Genomic DNA, 18493 nt, shown 5'->3' with positions numbered 1-18493 from the left:
GATTGAGGACAGTGATTTCTGATTCAAGTAGTTGTATTCAGCAATGTAAATTAGGCCACAGATAAAGCATTCTGTGTATTTTAAGCTCAAAACCATCAGTGTCACAGAGCCGAGAGGTAAACAGATGCCTGTGCAATTTCACCGAGGCGATGGCCAGATGTTCCTATTCACTCTCCTGCTGTGTGCCGGACAAACATATTGTATATACTTTCACACTGACAGCACACATTACCCCTTTTCCTAATTGAAAAGTTGAAGGACAGTGGTTTCTCTGCCAGCATTCCTTGGACAACATTTTGATTCTGGAAAAAACACACGCATTTTGGGTTTACTTTATCTTCCTATCATTAAGAAAGGATGGACCACCACATGCCAGGAACTGAAAAACTTCCTGTGAATATTTTTGGTGTGATGAAATAAATACATGTTACCTAGACACTGTTTGATTTTCCAGTTTACTTTACTTTTGATTTTCCAGACTTTAGTTTTCAGGCTACCCTCCTTGAGACTCCTTGAGAAAGAAATGAAACTACAAATGGCCTCCACATTTTCTGAGGCACCTGTCCGATGAAAAGCTGCCAGATTGGTAATCTGAGATAGGTCATTAGCTTCACAAAATGATGTCAGACTTGAGGAAGACATAACAGCATTTGTAACAAAGTCATTTGTAATCCCATCATTTTGAAATCTGCCCAAGTATCTTTTATTTCAAAGCCCTTGAGATGAAGACAGCTTCACCTGGCAAGGGGAGGGATGGTCAGTGAAGCTGTTGGAGACTGGGCATGGTGGCTCTTGCCTGTAATCCCAGCACTTTGGGAGGCCAACACAGGAGGATTGCTTGAGCCTCGGAGTTCAAGATCAGTCTAAGCAACAGAGGGAGATCCTATCTCTACATTAACAAACAAACAAACAAACAAACAAATTAGCCAGCATGGTGATGCATGCCTGCAGTCCCAGCAATGTTGTAGGGCTGGTTTAGAGACCACTAAAAGCAGCATCACATGGGCTTAGGAAAGGAAACCCAGAGGGCACCATCAGAACTTCTGTAGGGTAGACTGTTATATTTCCAATAGTGAAAGTATGAACTCAATCTTCGGAAAATGCTGGCTCCACAAAACAAATCCCAAAGATTGTTGAGTGGCTTCACTGTTTCATCAAGGTCAACTTTTATTTTAAACCTGATGAAAATGTGCTCCAAAGAGCCTATTTAAATTCCAAAGTCCTAGCTGGTCACAGTGGCTCACGTCTATAATCCCAGCACTTTTGGAGGCCAAGATGGGTGGATCACTTGAAGTCAGGAGTTCAAGACCAACCTGGCCAACATGGCGAAACCTTGTCTCTACTAAAAATACAAAAACTAGCCAGGCAGGGTGGCACATGCCTGTAATCCCAGCTACTCAAGAAGCTGAGGCACGAAAATCACTTGAAACCAGGAAGTAGAGGTTGCAGTGAGCCAAGGTCATGTCACTGTACTCCAGCCTGGGTGACAGAGCAAGACTCTGCCTCAAAAATTAATTAATTACTTTCAAGGCCCTTAGGCTTTAAATGGATTGGATTGTGTGAAAAATACATAGATTTTATGCCATGTGTATGGAAGCTAACATATATACACACACATACACACACAAATATGTATAATGTATATATAATATGTATATGTACACCTGCAGCAGTATTTGTGGAGTAATTTGTAATATGGAAAGACAACTAATTCTTGACAATCCAACAAAGAGTTACCAATTCTCCCCATTTACCTCTAAGAAAAAGAATAAAAACAGTAAATTTGTTTTATTTTACTTTAATACTCTCAATATTTCAGAGTTTTACCTGGGAAAGCCATTCTTCATCTTCCTGTCCACTATGGTCAGAAGCTAAACTGTCATAAGACCCATGTCGAGTAATGGGTCCAGGACTTCCAGGGGGAACCACTAAAGGAGAAAGAAAATAGATTTAAACCACTTTATTCCATGCAGTGGAAAAACAGACATGGGCACAACCATTTTGGATACTATGGTAATCTATAAGATAAAATATAATACTTTAAAGCACAGAGGCAATTCAAACAATTATTGAAAAAGTAAGAATGAAGTTCTTAGGAATAAGATACTTTAAAAAATATCTACAGGAATTTAGTAATGACATCTTCTTGCAATAAAAGAAATAAACAACTAATTACATGCTAATAGCAAAAGTACACTGAAGAGCAGCGACAAATCTGTTCATTGGGGGATGATATTAGGATTCTTTAAAAGAGTTTATTTAGTAGCTTCATATAAATGCTAGGCATAAAAAATGCACATTTAATTGAAAAAATGCTTTCAGTCCTGAAAAAAATCATTTATCCAGAGAAATACATCATCTTTCTTAGATACCTGGGTAGTTTTCATGATTCTTAAGTGGTATGACATAGTCGAATTATAAACAGCCTACTTTTTCACTCAAATAGGAACATTTGCTTAGTAAAACAATACAATGATTCAAAAACATTTACTGAGTTCCTAATATGAACCAGACATTATCTCCTCAAAATCTTAGTCTCTTCTTTGGAAGCTACGACTCACCCACTCTGTCTCTATATCGCTAAAGGTATTTTTTTCTTTTTTTCTTTTCTTTTCTTTTTTTTTTTTAACAGCACTTTTAGGTTCACAGCAAAGTAGAGCTAAAGATACAGATATTTCCCATATAACCCCCCAACCTCATACATGATTTTATTTAATCTCTTTTTTTTTTTTTTTCTTAAGAGATAGGATCTTGCTATGTCACCCAGGCTGGAGTGCAGTGGCATGATCATAGCTCACTGTAACCTCAAACTTCTGGGCTCAAACCATCTTCTCACCTTAGTCTAATAAGTAGCTGAGACTACAGGCGTGAGCTACCATGCCTGTCCAAAATTTTCTTTTTTGTAGAGACAGGATCTCACAATGTTGACCAGGCTGGTGTCAAACTCCTGGCCTCAAGTGATCCTCTGGCTTTGGCTCTCAGAGTGCTGGGATTATAGGCATGAACTACCACGCCTGGCCTACCATTTTAATACCCAGAGAAATCAAGCAATGAAGTACTGGGAGGAATAGAGAAAAACAGGGGAGGTAAGTAGGAAGAAAAGTAAGAAAGTAAGAGATGATCATTAAAGAAGTGTAGAAGAAATAGAGAAGAATGACAAGCTGAAAACAACCTTCATAATTTCCACCACCCAGAGACATTTATATATACACATCAACACACAAAAAGTTCCTTGAGTTAGATTCCTCCATATGAAATCAGAGGATGTAAATATACAAATTTCTTAATATGTATTCCCAGAGTTATACACTTACCCAAGCAGTGAAAGAGAATGCCAAACTCATTGAGTTCTTGCTAGAACAAGGTAGTATTTTGAAAAACTGTATCTTAGTGAAACAGATACAAATAAAGTAGACAAAGCATAACCTAGGGCAAGATTTTAAAAGACACAGACTCACAAAAAGCTTATCTTAACTTGCTGCAAGAGGAGAAATGCTAATTCAGTGAATTACTCAACAGAGGCATACATAGTATTAAAGTGTAAGATCTGCAGTAGTCAAAACTTTTAGCTGCTAGTTCTTCAAAATCATAGTTTTACAGCCAACAGGCATGGTGGCATTTGTACAAAACACAAATGATCACAAAAGCATACACCTACATTCTTGTGATGACAAATGATATCAAGAAGAAAAGAATACCACAATATCTATTATTTCAGCATTCTTTTGGAAATAATTGATACACATTGAAAGGCTGATAAGTAATGTTTTCAAAAGGTTATCTTCACACCACTAAATTCTGTATTAATTCTTACTACAGAAGAGAACAAGAGGATCCTTGAAATTCCCACCCCTTAAATACTAGTGAAAAATGTGAATATGGACAAATATGTAGAGGCTGGAAAGCAGATGAGGGCAGAGAAGATTTTAAAGAGGTGAGGTAATATGTTATACAAATATCTGAAGGAAAGGTGTGACAAAGGGAATGTTAAGTACAAAGATTTTGAGAAATAAAGGGAATCAGTAACAGTTAGGAAGCCACTGTGGTTGGGTGGGGTAAGCCATGCTGTGAGTGCAAGATGAGTCAGTAAGGCAAAGGAGGTAGGACCAGCAGATTACTGTGGGCTTTTCCTTTCTTTTCTTTTTCTTTTTCTTTTTTCTTTTAGTAATAAAGCTCGAGTAATATGATGGAAAGCAATTGGAAATTTTTAAGTAGAAGTGAGCAACCACACCTTACGTAACTAGCTGGTACCTAACGTGAATTTCTCCAAAAGTTTATGTTGTGTTTTATATTTGCTGAGCCTAGACTAGTACATGTCACAGAATAAGCACTCAATAAGTATTTACTGGGTGGTTGGAGTTTGGGATTCTGTACTAAGTAAGCAATGGCACTAGAATGGCTGGACACTTGTTTATCCATCAACAAAATAGGGATAATGTATTATAACGTCTGGGATTAGCTTCAAAATAACCCAGTGGCAGGGATAGAGGTGGGAAGTAGAATTACAGATGAAAACAAGATTGGTCATTAGTTGATCATTGTCATAGCTGACTCATAGGTACATGGAGGCTCATTATACTATTATTTTCTAGTTTTGTACATGTTTGGAATTTTCCACAGTGAGAAGGGAGAAAGATCCTCTCTGCCCTCATTAACTTTCCAAGGTAAGTAATAAAGATTCCAAATATACATCTAGAAATAGTATCATAAATATGCATCCCAAAATCCTAAAGAGATTGTAAGAATTTCCATCCCCTCTTTTCACTAAAAATAGTTTTCTAATTAAGCATGCTTGGAAGCCATCAGAAGATGGGCAATATAAAAAAATAAATCTGGTGGGATAATATTTTTCAACATTAAATAAATATCCTTCCTTGGCCCCACCATCTTTTCCATGTTTGATACATTTTTATTACCAAATTGGGTAGAAGCACAAACATCAAAACAGGAGAAGCTTAAAACTAGAAGCTAACTATAATCCAAATAATTTTGAAAAGTCTGAAAGAAGAGTGCAATAAGGGAACATATTTTTTCACAATAAATTAATCATTACTTGGCACTGTGGTGTTAAACATACAACTAGATATATTTCTGTTCATAATTGGTAATGTAATATATTTATTAAAATCTGTTGGTCTTCCTATTATATTCAGTATTGGATTCTCTACACGGTTTTAGGAATTACAATATGTAGCATGGAATACCTTAGAACAGTCCCAACAGTATACCGAGCCAGAACCTGCTTCATCCAAATGTGGTCCTCAGACCATCAACATTGACTTCCCTGGCACAGCTTGTTAGAAATAAATAATTTCAGGCTCCACCCACCCAGCCCTACTGAATGACAATCTGTATTTCAACAAGATCCCTAGGTAATTTCATTACACATTAGAATTTCAGAGCTGTGTTATACAGGAGTATACTCACTGCCATTCCTCTAAAATAGATCAGTAGTAAAAGTTTGGAGAATCTACATTATTCTTTAAAAGGAAAAATATGAAAAACTGGTTTTCATTTGAGAGCTTAGGAGGAAAATAATTAGCTACTTATTACCATTTCTAAAATCTAGACAAGAAAATTCTGAAATAAACATGGTTATTATGAGATTGTTAGCTATAAATTATTAGAAAATTTAAAATAGAAAGGTACTATCATTTTCATAGGATTTACTTTTTGTCCACTTGTTATCCTTCTAAACTCTTCACTATAACCTCGAATTTCAGTATAAATGGCCATGATAGCAGAAAAGCCAAGCTCTGTTTGCCATGGCTGATGTTGGGGGACATATCAAGCCAGTACGTGCATAAGTTAAAGTGACAGATCTAAAATGTTCAGCTTACCAGTATTTAACACTTTTCTTAGTTTTTGTTGTAGTTGTTGTTGTTTTAGTCAAAGGTGGTTGAGTGTTTGGAAATGACCTTAGGTGGCTTTTGTTTTACAGATATGACCTGCCAGCATCACAAAACTTTTGGACAAAGAAATCAGTAAGTCTCTTGATTTTAGTCAGTCTACATATAGTACTGAAAAGCTTTGTGACAAGTAATTCTTTCTAATGTTACCAGGCTGCCTGTGTAAATACAGAAGGCCAGCCTAGGAGACAGGATAAATGATCTGTGGGAAGGGCTCATAGTCAATAGCCAATATTCTAGTTTAAAATTCGTTCTCAAATGCTTTGGGCACAAAAAGATAAAAATAAACTAAGTTTTTGCTCTTTTCATATAGCATAAATTTTCTTAGTTTGTACTAACACATTCTCATACTACAAAGGTAATTTCGTGGAAGAATGTTCCTTTTGATATTGAATGATCTGAAATTACACAAATAGAACTATACATTCAAAAAAATTCTCATGTGAATAACAAAAAAGACAAGTTCAACAACAACAAAAAAGTTTCCTTTCTTTTTTTTTTTTTGACACAGGGTCTCACTCTGTCACCCACGCTGTAGTGCAGTGGCATGATCTCGGCTCACTGCAACCTCCACCTTGTGTTCAAGTGATCCTCCCACCTCAGCCTCCCGAGTAGCTGGAATTACAGGTGTGCGCCACCATGCCCGGCTAATTTTTGTATTTTGAGTAGAGACGGGGTTTTGCCATGTTGGCCAGGCTGGTCTTGAACTCCTAACCTCAAGTGATCCACCCGCCTCAGCCTCCCAAAGTGCTGAGATTACAGGCATGAGCCACCACATCTGGCCTGAAAGTTTTGCTTTCTTGCAGGTGGACACTGAATAGTAGGTCTAATTTGGTTTTTGTTTTAAAAGTCCCAAAACAAAAGCAGCTTAAAACCTAATTAAAATGAATTTTAAAATCTGTGCACTAAACTACCAGTCTCTGGCACCATTTTCTGTTTTCTGTCCTTGTGGTGCAGGTTCTTCTCTGTTTCTTCTTTTGTTCTTTTCACTGGCTCAGCTGCACCATTCTCCATCACATTCATCATCACTACCAAATTCAGTTTACCTGCCCTGAAACTGTACTTTCCCTTTCGCAAACCCAGGCTGGGCAGCTTTATTACTCTTTCCTTTTCCTGTAAATCTGCAACCTTCGACTTCCATTTATTTGGGGATTCTTGTTGATCTTGCATGATTTTTTTCAATGCTTCTTTTTCATCTCTCCTTCTACTATTTCCCAAGTCACTTCTTTGGTTTTTTAATTGTGGGTTACCATTATTTGTGTCTTTGGCTTTACTTAATGCTTCTTTGGCTTTTTCTTTAAATAGAATTATCCTCTCTTTTGCTCCTCTGCCAAAGTCTATCCCTTTTATTTCACCACTTGCATTTATTTATGTTAAAAATTTTCTCCCAATCCAGGTAGGAAGAACATTCTATGTTTACTGCCTTGGGAAGGAATGACATACCAGTTCATATGGAAAAAAGAATTTACAACCGTGATAAAAGGAAAGTATGATAAGAGCAAAGTTTCCATGCTTCTACCCACTCAAACACTAGGAATGATACCCTGAGATTGGAGCAAGATTGGCAGAGACAGAAAGGGGAAAAAAGACAGTCACAAAGAGGAGTGGGAAACAACAGAATCCCAGAAAAAGTTTTAGGGATCAATGACTGTGAAAACTTACGTCTTCATTCTTGGGCAGAGTTAAGGGAAGTGGCAAGAGATCCCACATGGTACAAGAGTAGAAACGGTGTGCACATAGTGTGTCTGTACAGCCAGGTCTGTGACAACCTTATCATGTTCCCCATAGCTTGGAGGAGAATAATGTTTCATACATGTACAAGAATAATACAGACATAGTCCAGAGAACTGACAGGAGCTGGATGAGAAACAACAATGGATGCTGCAGAGACCTATATGAACCAATGACGAATGATCTGGTGGGGAAATGGGACATGTCAGTGGTGGCAATTAGGGCAAAATGTCCCCAAATCCCTTACCTCATACTTTTATACCCTGTAAGCCCTAGAGAATTTAGATGTAACTTTGGAGGCGGTATAATTGATTGAGATTAATTTTTCCACCTTTCTTCAAATGGAGGTACTAAAAAAACCTAATAGAGTTTATTTAAAGAAAAATAAAGTTACATATCTTGCAAATCCAAGTTCAATGGACCAAGATACAAAATAGCTACCCTAAAGAAAAATGTTTAGTATCTTTATATTTACCAACTGTCCTTAGATAATTAATGAACTTGGTACAAGGATATAAATCTTGCCATGTTCTTAGTACAGTAATTTTCAAACACACCTTATCTGCCAAACTGAAAAGGAAATACTATCAATTTACTTTAGAGAGTACAACTTCAAAAGTACTGCCTCTACTAGACACAGGCATTTGCTAAATATAGATCAAGAAGCAAGGGCAGGTTGAGTAGATCATTATGAGGTAACTGTGAGCCTGTCTGTTTTTAGTGTTTATAAGCAAATCATGTTTACAGTAAGTAAATAAGAGCTTAAAGAAAATCACTAACGGTATTTTTCTTATAGGAATATATGGGCTTCTGTGTATTTTGTGTGTGTGTGTCTACACACACACACACATATATATATATATTTTTTGAGATGGAGTCTTGCTCTGTCACCAGGCTGGTGGTATATAGCAGCGTGATCTCTGCTCACTGCAGCCTCCGCCTCCCGGGTTCAAGTGATTCTCCTGCCTCAGCCTCCCAAGTAGCTGGGATTACAGGTGCATACCACCACGCCCAGCTAATTTTTGTATTTTCAGTAGAGACAGGGTTCCACCACGTTGGCCAGGATGGTCTTGATCTTTTGACCTCATGATCTGCCCACCTCAGCCTCCCAAAATGCTGGAATTACAGGTGTGAGCCACCATGCCCAGCCTATTTATATATTTTCATATGTGAGTATGTGTAAAGCAAACAAAAGCCAATCTGCTTTACGGCTGACTTTTGAAAATCAGTCCTGTTAATCTAAACCAAAAGTACTGACAAGTCCGCAAAACAACATAAATAAAGTTATGAAAAGAAAAATTAATGGCCCCTTAATAACGTCCTTAGGTCTGAATCCTATATAATAAAATTCATGATATTCCAAAAAGTCAATTAATAATACATACAACTTTTCAAATCAAAATCTTGGAAGAGTTCTATTTTTGAATTTTTAGATGCCCTCTGCAACTTAATACAAGAATCAATGTATAAAGAAGTTTTAAAAATTACCCACAGAAAATATGGTATTTATCAGTTAGAGGAAGTTAAAAGTATTGCTTTACATACTGCTAAACTATAGGTACAAAGTATTACAGTATGCAAATAATAATTGCAAGATTAAAGGTATAAGCATTATATTAACAGACATCTAAGTTGACATCATTAAGTTTCTTCAAATATCTAGTTCTTTAACACTACTTAATATAGGTTAGGATAGGTGAATTTGAACCAAGATTCCGAGAATGAGTTATTACCATTCCTAGAAAAATTTAAACCTAACATTTCAATTTTTCCCCCAAAAGAATGAGAAGATAAACTCAATTTTATGGAATCAAATTCTTTCTAAAATATTCCCAAAGAAACAGCTAGATATCAAAAAAGTTCATCTGCAACTAATCTAGTCTTCTACTTAGAATACAAAAGGTCAGATCTTTATCATTAACATATTAAATATACTGTACATTAGAGCAGGTAATTAATAACTCTCATTGTATTTGACATGGTTTTACATACTCAGGAAAAAATACCAGACCTTCTAAAAATGAAGTTTATAAGATGTAAATATTTTTTTACAAAGAAAGAATAAAAATAAAAATATCTGTATCCAGTACTATTTCATTTAAAGCAATGAAAAACAACTGTCAATGCTTGTAAAAGTGAAAAGACTACACACAGCTTGTAAGCATCCTCTTTATCTAAACAAGCACAAAGCATAATACCGAACATCGAGCAGTACTTATTTACGAAAGTAATGAAGGAAAAGTCTATTTGGTTTGGTTTTATTCTGTTCTTGTTCTACCCTTTCCTATATTTCTTGAATTTCCAGTAATAAATTATCTTAGCTGTAGCTCTGGAAGCTTTAGAGGACATAGCTGATCAACTACAGGTACCACTGTTTGTAAACTCCAGCCTCCCAACTCTAGCAGATAAGAAGCTGTTCTACTCCTTAACATTAATTGCGATGCTATCACTATCAGAGAAATCTGCTTCTCAAATTGAGGATAAAAATGCTGATGCTAATGGTACCTAGCTTTATATGTGAGATAATCATATAGTTACCTGGTTTAAGATTTTGTTGGACACTTAAAATATGATAATAGGCTGAATATATAGAAATAGAAATATAGAGTCTTTTAATTCAAAAATTCACACTCTGATCTATAAATGAAGATTAAATGCATTTGTAAGTTTAATTATAAATTTAAAATTCACATTCTGATTTATAAGTGAAAAATCAAAGATGGACCCAAAAGCTCTCATCTGGACAAGTGAGTTTACTGGGTCCTACTGGCAGCAGACTTTTATATGGACAGTGGAATTCTTCAGATTCAGGACCAGACACAGTTTCTGTTTTCTCCTACTCTTTACCATATCCCCACCCTTCCTCCGCAAACAATGAAACCCTCACCATGTTAAAGTTTTTAGTGGCGACCTGAGAGATGAATAATGTTGTGCCAGCATTTTTCAGTCATTTAGGTTATTTAGAGGAACAACATTCCTTTTTCTAGCAACAGAGAAATCTGCAGTTAAATGACATCATGCTGCCTTGAATGAAACAGCTCAGGCTCAAAGTTCACCCAAAGGCCAACAGTGATAAACTCTCTCCCAAGGACAAACCTCAATATATTTTTGGTGCTTATTAAAAACAGCATTTATATAGCAGCCACACAATAAGCAAGGGCTCTTTACCAAACTCTGTTTCTGATCAGAAAGCACTCATACGGATGAAATTCTGCTTGGGAATGTAGTCTCTTAGTACAGAAACTAAAATTTGCCATTTTAAAACAAAGGTTCAGAAGACAAATAATCCAAAAGCAAAATGAACAAAGGCAGTTCCCAATGAACAAGCAATTCACAGAGGAGGAATTATAATATCCAACAAACATATTTAAATTGTAGTAATTGGAGATTTACTGACTCAAGTTATCATTGCATACATATCAAAGTGGGAAAAATTAAAGTGTGACTTTTTAAATGACTAAAAAAAGGGAGAACCCTCTCAGATTAAAAATAACACACACAACTACTTGAAAATGGGTAGTATTAAATTCACACTGATTTATAAGTGTGACAATTTAAATGTAGAGGAATTCACTAAATCTAATACACAGAGCAGTAAAGCAATTCCACAGAATATCACTGGTTGTTCTGTTGATTAGCCGCCGTCTATACCAATGCAACAATAATACATAAAGGGAAACAAGCTGTATCTACGTTATATATTATACGGATCAATGATCTTCCTTGCACCCTGACCCTGTAGTACCATAGATGTTCTCTCATTAATTATTAAAGTTTTCTAACAGTCAGTATTGTACATCTCTGGTTTCACTTTCTTTTTATTCCACATTCCCAGAAGAACAGTCACAGACAATATATAATTAGAAAAAGTATGTATCTTCTCTGTCTATAAGCTAATAGATTTCACTGAAAAACTGACAACTCTGGGTACATCGTTTCCCCCCATCTCCTTTTCTGTACCCCCACAGTATCATAATATTACAACAGAAGATAAACTAAGGAGCTTTCATTTATTGTTCCTGCTACCAAAAGGTCGCTTGACATTCAGCATCTGGACAAATTACACCTGGAGGTAGTCTGGCTGGGCTCACAATTTAGTTTTACTTCTTAGTGGCCCTAAATATCTCATAAAATGGAGAGAAAGAATAAAGCATAATGGGTTCATGCTATCAGCCAGATCAGCTACTCTACTAAGGAAAAATTTCAAACTGTGCAAGTATACTTTTTTTTTTTTTTTCAAGAGATAGGTATCGCTATGCTGACCAAGTTGGCATGCAGTGGCTATTCACAGGCATGATAATCATACTGCGCTACAGCCTAGAATTCCTGGGCCTCAAGTGATCCTCCTCTCTCAGCCTCCTGAGGAGCTGCAACTACAGGTGTATACCATGACACCCAGCCTCTAATATACTTCTTTTTTTTTTTTTTTTTTTTTTGAGACGGAGTCTCACGCTGTTGCCCAGGCTGGAGTGCAGTGGCGCGATCTCGGCTCACTACAAGCTCCGCCTCCCGGGTTCCCGCCATTCTCCTGCCTCAGCCTCCTGAGTAGCTGGGACTACAGGCGCCCGCCACCGCGCCCGGCTAATTTTTTGTATTTTTAGTAAAGACGGGGTTTCACTGTGGTCTCGATCTCCTGACCTTGTGATCCGCCCGCCTCGGCCTCCCAAAGTGCTGGGATTACAGGCTTGAGCCACCGCGCCCGGCCTAATATACTTCTAAGAAGTGAATAGACTATAACAATTCTCTCAAAACATTTGCAAGGTCAAACCATTTTAAGGACAAGGTGGAGTTTATGAGGGGTCTTCAAAAAGTTCATGGAAAACTGAAGTAAGAACAAATGTCAAACTTACAGTCAAGCTTGGGTAGAAGAATGGTGAAATTACTGATTCTTTACCAAAAGTTTATGGAGACAATGCCCCAGAGAAATCAGCAGTTTACAAATGGATAGTTCGTTTTAAGAAGGGATAAGATGGTACTGAAGATGAAGTCCTCAGTGGCCAGGCCATCCATATCAATTTGATAGGAAAAAATTCATTTTCTTTGTGCCTTCATCGAAGAGACCAATGACCAACAGCAGAAACTACAGCCAGTGCCAAAGACATCGCAATTGGTTCCACTTCCCCAATTCTGGTTGAAAAATTAAAGGTGAGCAAACTTTTCACTTAACGGGTGCCTGAAGCATTGCACCCAGATCAGCTGCAAACTACAGGAAAGCTTTCAATGGAAATTTTAATCAAGTGGGAACAAGATTCTGAAGCATTTCTTCAAAGAACTGTAACAGGAGGCCGAGTATGGTGGCTCACGCCTATAATTCCAGCACTTTGGGAGACCAAGGCGGCAGATCACGAGGTCAAGAGATCGAGACCATCCTGGCCAACATGGTGAAACTCCATTTCTACTAAAAACATAAAAAATTAGCCAGCGTGGTGGCAGGCGCCGGTAGTCCCAGCTACCTGGGAGGCTGAGGCATGAGAATCGCTTGAACCCGGGAGGCGGAGGCTGCAGTGAGCAGAGATCGTGCCACTGCATTCCAGCCTGGGTGACAGAGCAAGACTCTGTCTCAAAAAAAAAAAAAAAACTAACAGGAAATAAACCACAGCTTCACTGTTACAGTATGATCCAAGAGACGAAGCACAATCAAAGCAATGGCTACCGAAAGGCGGAAGTGGTGCAGTCAAAGCAAAAGTGGGCAAGAGCAAAGGTCATGGCAACAGTTTTTTAGGATGCTTGAGGCAGTTTGTTTGTTGACTTTCTGGAGGGCCAAAGAAAATAATAACATCTGTTAATTATGAGAATCTTTGAGAAAATCAGCCAAAGCTTTGGTGGAAAAATGCCCAGGAAGGCTTCATCAGAGAGTTCTCTCCACCACAACAATACTCTTGCTCATTCCTCCTAGCAAACAAGGGCAATTCTGTGAGAGTTTCGATGGGAAATCATTAGGCATCTACCTCACAGTCCTCATCTGGCTCCTTCAGACTTCTTTTTGCTTCTAATCTTAAAAAAAAATCATTAAAGGGCATCATTTTTCTTTAGTTAATGTAAAAAAGACAGTATTGACATAATTAAATTCTCAGGACCTTCAGTTTTTTAGGATGGACTAAATGGCTAGTGTCATTGCTTACAAAAGTATCTTTAACTTGATGGGGCTTATCTTGAGAAATAAAGTTTATATTTTTAATTTTTATCTTCTAATTCCCTTTTTCCACAAACTTTTTGAAGTCCCCTCATATTTACCTGGAAAGACGCACACAATACTTCAGTGTTCTACTAGAATTCATATCAGTGCAACTCATTGGACAGTACAGCTGCACTATGTGTACATTAAATCACCAACAGTAGGATAGCTGGAAAAGTCAGTCCACACTATTTTAAACAATTGTATCATAACTATATAATACTTTGCTTACAGCTTATGAATAACAACTGTTGTCTTATCACGGGTTATATAATCTGGCCAGACTCAGATCTAACAATAAAAGCATTCTTATTAAAGTTCACCTTTACAGGAGTAGAGAATACAATACATTACTAATAGTAAGTGCCTCCTGGAAGGCGATGAGGTTGACGGGGGTATACGGAGGATTTATTTTCCACTGGATATTTCTTGTTACCTTTTAAACTGTGTATATCATGTAGTTGTATAAAAATTCATATTTAATTAAAAGTTGTGGAATAAGAACAATACAATTGATAGTGCAGTACACCATAGTCAATATATGCAAACAAGCAAATCAGATATATATCAACAGAAATTGGAAAATGATAAACAAAATAAAAGTTGACCTTATTGCATAGTGGGCCATGTGTTTTTCTTCCTATTTTTAGGTTCAGTAACTTTTTAAAGGGGGTGTGCTACTTCTAACTTGCTTATGCATAATGTCTCCATATCCGTTTATCATTATCTCTGTATTTACACATACAAATATCAAACATAGGACCAGCTTTATCAACTGCTCAAACATGTTGTTTTTTTGTTCAGAAAACTGATTATTTGCTGAAGGCATCCTAAGCTAAATTCTGCGTAGAATTATGAGTTGTATTGCTTCAACAGTAGCAACTGTATTCTCACAGCCAAACCTGAATGTTAGATGCATTTCTTTCAGGAATAATCAATTCTCCATTCCAAATTCAAGGAACACACTAAAATATACTCTATAAGATACTAGGATGAGTACAGCATATATGGAACCTACTGTAAATTGATGTTGTAAAGGTAAATAATCACTATTTTTGGTCATTAAATTGTGTGTAGTAATCAATGTACCAATTTGTACATATAGGCAATAGGACAGTGATTGAAAGCTTACTGTTCTTGATTCCATCTACAATGGCATAGTTGAAGAGTAAAGACTCTAATGTAGTATTTGGTCTAGCATCTACACTAAGCCCTGACAAAAAAAGCAAGTGGGGTTGGGGGGTGATGCTTGTAAATGTAAAAATGGCAAAAATATTTTTTTTGCAAAGAGTTAATGCAGTTTCTTTCATGTCTCATTTATTTATTATTTAGTTACATACTACAAAGATCCATATCATTATGCAGCAAGAAGAATTACATACAGATTTTCTCTTGCCTAAGCAAAAGAGGCAAAGTTGTCTTGGCATGGAGAGATAAAAGCTTTTAGACCTGGAAGGCACCAAACATTTTCACCCTATAGTTAGGAACATAATCTAAAATCTTTTTAAATGATCATTAAGCATTCATGATGTTTTCCATATTTTATCTCTAAATTAATCAGAAAATTCTCAAAACCGAGAGGACAGGGGAAAGCATGAGATAGAGAACACAAGCCCACAACTACTGCAGGGTTTTCTTTTCTTTTTTTTTTTTTTCGAGACAGAGTCTCGCTCTGTGCCCCAGGCTAGAGTGCAGTGGCGCAATCTCGACTCACTGCAAGCTCCGCCTCCTGGGTTCACGCCATTCTCCTGCCTCAGCCTCCCGAGTAGCTGGGACTACAGGCGCCCGCCACCGCTCCCGGATAATTTTTTGTATTTTTAATAGAGACGGGGTTTCACCGTGGTCTCGATCTCCTGACCTTGTGATCCGCCCACCTCGGCCTCCCAAAGTGCTGGGATTACAGGCGTGAGCCACCGCGCCCGGCCATGCAGGGTTTTCTTTAACTTTCCAAAAGTGAGAGCATTTTCCAGGCTTGATCTTCCTCTTCTGCTCCACAATATCACACTACTAAACAGAGATCTCCACAAATCACCACCCTGCCTCACTCGTTTTATGTAATGGTGGAGAGTTGTGATCTTTAAAAAGTCTTTCTTGGGCTGGGCGACAGAGTGAGACTCCGTCTCCAAAAAAAAAAAAAAAAAAAAAAAAAGTCTTTCTTAGGATACTTTATGGCAGAATGATGTTGTAAATTGTTGAAACTTGGTAATTGGTAGATTCCTTATACAACTAACTGTGTACTGTATACGTCTAACGTTTCTCTAATAATTTTTTAAAAAACTATTTTATGAATGTTTCAAAAGATTGAACAACCATTTCTTGACCTGCAGACTGACAGTCATCTTGACTCTTCTTGGCTAGGGTATGGAATACATGAAGCATTCAGGATCATTCAGTGAGTGACAATTTAAAAAATCATTGTAAACTTTTTCACGTAACACTATATGGGTCATCCATGTTAATACATTTAGGTCTGGTAGCCAGGTGTGGTGGTTCACGCCTGTAATCCCAGCACTTTTGGGAGGCCAAGGCAGGCGGATCACTAAGTCAAGAGATTGAGACCATCCTGGCTAACACGGTGAAACCCTGTCTCTACCAAAAACAACAACAACAAAAAATTAGCCAGGCGTGGTGGCGGGTGTCTGTAGTCCCAGCTAGTCAGGAGGCTGAGGCAGGAGAACGGCGTGAACCTGGGAGGCAGAGCTTGCAGTGAGCCGAGATAGAGCCACTGCACTCCAGCCTGGGCAACAGAGCAAGACTCTGTCTCAAAAAAAATAAAAATAAAAATAAAAAATAATAAAAAAAAAATTTAGGTCTGGTTTACTTTCATTACTGTATACCATTTTATTTTCATCTTGTATAACAAAGTGAGGTAGTCCTTTTCCCCTGCATTTTCTTCCTTCCTCATTCCCTTCTTTCTTTCATTTTCACTTTCTCTCTTTCCCATTCATTTTTTCCTTCCTTCCTAAATATTTTTTTTTTTTGGAAAATGGACTACTAATATTACATGAACATATGCTAATTGCAAACTTCAAAGAACATGGAATAAAAAATAAAAGTCCCCTTATCCTCCTCAATCACTGCAATAGTGAACACTGATTGCAATGATAATCTCAGAAAATCAAATATTTTGCCAGCATTTCAGAAGTTTTAATATGAAGAGTCTAACCTTTTTAGGGAAAAGTGTCAGGGTCTTAACACAACTGTCAAAAGGAACTTCCAGAGTACAGCCTTTCAAGATATACAGGATGCCAAGAAAAATCTCACTCTCTATAAATTACTAAGGGAAGGAAGATGCTCAAACAAAACAGGTCTAATAGAAAACTTCAATTTGCATTAATAAATTAGAACTGCTGAATAAGCATTCTTTCTTTAATTTTTATTTATTTATTTATTTATTTTTGGAGATAGAGTCTTGCTCTGTCACCCAGGCAGGAGTGCAGTGGCATGATCTCAGCTCACTACAACCTCCACCTCCCAGGTTCAAGAGATTCTCCTGCCTCAGCCTTCTCAAGTAACTGGGACCACAGGTGTGCACCACTACGCCCGGCTAATTTTTGTGTTTTTAGTAGAGACGGGGTTTCATCTTGTTGGCCAGGCTGGTCTAGAAGTCCTGGACTCAAGTGATCTGCCCACCTCGGCTTCCCAAAGTGCTGGGATTACTGCCATGAGCCACCATGCCCAGCCAGTAAAATTTTTTATATAGCTTCGAAAATGCACCCAATATCAGAGCCATACTTGTCCAGCTGACCACTGAAGATCAGAGGAGATATAATACAAATGCTTTCTCTTTACAACAAAGTATGTTCACCTGTGCCACCTGGAGGTCTCTGTCATAAAGTAGGTGGAATCACGAGAAGCAAGGAAGACCTCACGGGAGAAGAAGGATATTCATTCTCACACAACTAGTTACAACCACCAGCTATTGTTAGTGAGTTTCTTTCTTCTCTCCAAGCTATTGGGTAAGGTTTTTTGGATCAATTATCTCATATTATCTAACAATGATCCTGTAAGGTAGGTATTATTAACACCCATTTTAAAGACAGGGAGAGGCCGGGCGCGGTGGCTCACACCTGTAATCCCAGCACTTTGGGAGGCCGGGACGGGCAGATCACGAGGTCAGGAGATTGAGAGCATCCTGACTAACACGGTGAAACTCCATCTCTACTAAAAATACAAAAAATTAGCTGGGCGTGGTGGCGGGCGCCTGTAGTCCCAGCTACTCAGGAGGCTGAGGCAGGAGAATGGTGTGAACCCGGGAGGTGGAGCTTGCAATGAGCCGAGATCATGCCACTGCACTCTAGCCTGGGCGATAGAGCGAGACTCTGCCTCAAAAAAAAAAAAAAAAAAAAAGACGGAGAGAAGAAAGTTCGGGGAGGTTATCTGCCTAAAGTTGTCCAGAGAGCAAGCAAGTAGCAGAGATAGAGTTCAAATTCAGGACTGCAGACTCTAAAGATCACATTCTTCACCTTAAGCAAAATCACCTCACCTCAATTTATCACTTCATTACCTACTAAGTTCATTATTTTAAATTATATTTACAATATAAAACATGTAAGAGATTTTTATCCCCAAACATCAATTATATCATTGATTGAGAGTCTGTTGTCTCTCTATTCAATGTCTGCTTAACTTAACATAATCTTTTCTATAATCATAATAAACATCTATGTATCCTGAT

At 37.6% G+C, this 18493-nt stretch overlaps 1 protein-coding gene across 24 annotated transcripts in view; it reads right to left on the bottom strand.

The window, feature by feature from the left end:
• Nucleotides 1-18493, bottom strand: part of BCAS3 (BCAS3 microtubule associated cell migration factor) — a 712862-nt gene that overhangs the window by 321886 nt on the left and 372483 nt on the right. For all 24 annotated transcript variants that reach the window (XR_013406305.1, XR_013406308.1, XR_013406307.1 and 21 more), the window contains one exon: nucleotides 1828-1928. Coding sequence is in view for 19 of the 24 variants with exons in the window: in XM_077970813.1 (XP_077826939.1) it covers nucleotides 1828-1928 (101 nt within the window). In the remaining 5 variants the exon portion in view is untranslated. The remainder of the gene's footprint in view (nucleotides 1-1827; nucleotides 1929-18493) is intronic.

Source organism: Macaca mulatta, chromosome 16 (genome assembly GCF_049350105.2).
Source record: "Macaca mulatta isolate MMU2019108-1 chromosome 16, T2T-MMU8v2.0, whole genome shotgun sequence".
Taxonomy (NCBI): Eukaryota; Metazoa; Chordata; class Mammalia; order Primates; family Cercopithecidae; genus Macaca; species Macaca mulatta.
This window is presented reverse-complemented; position numbering and strand designations above follow the sequence as displayed.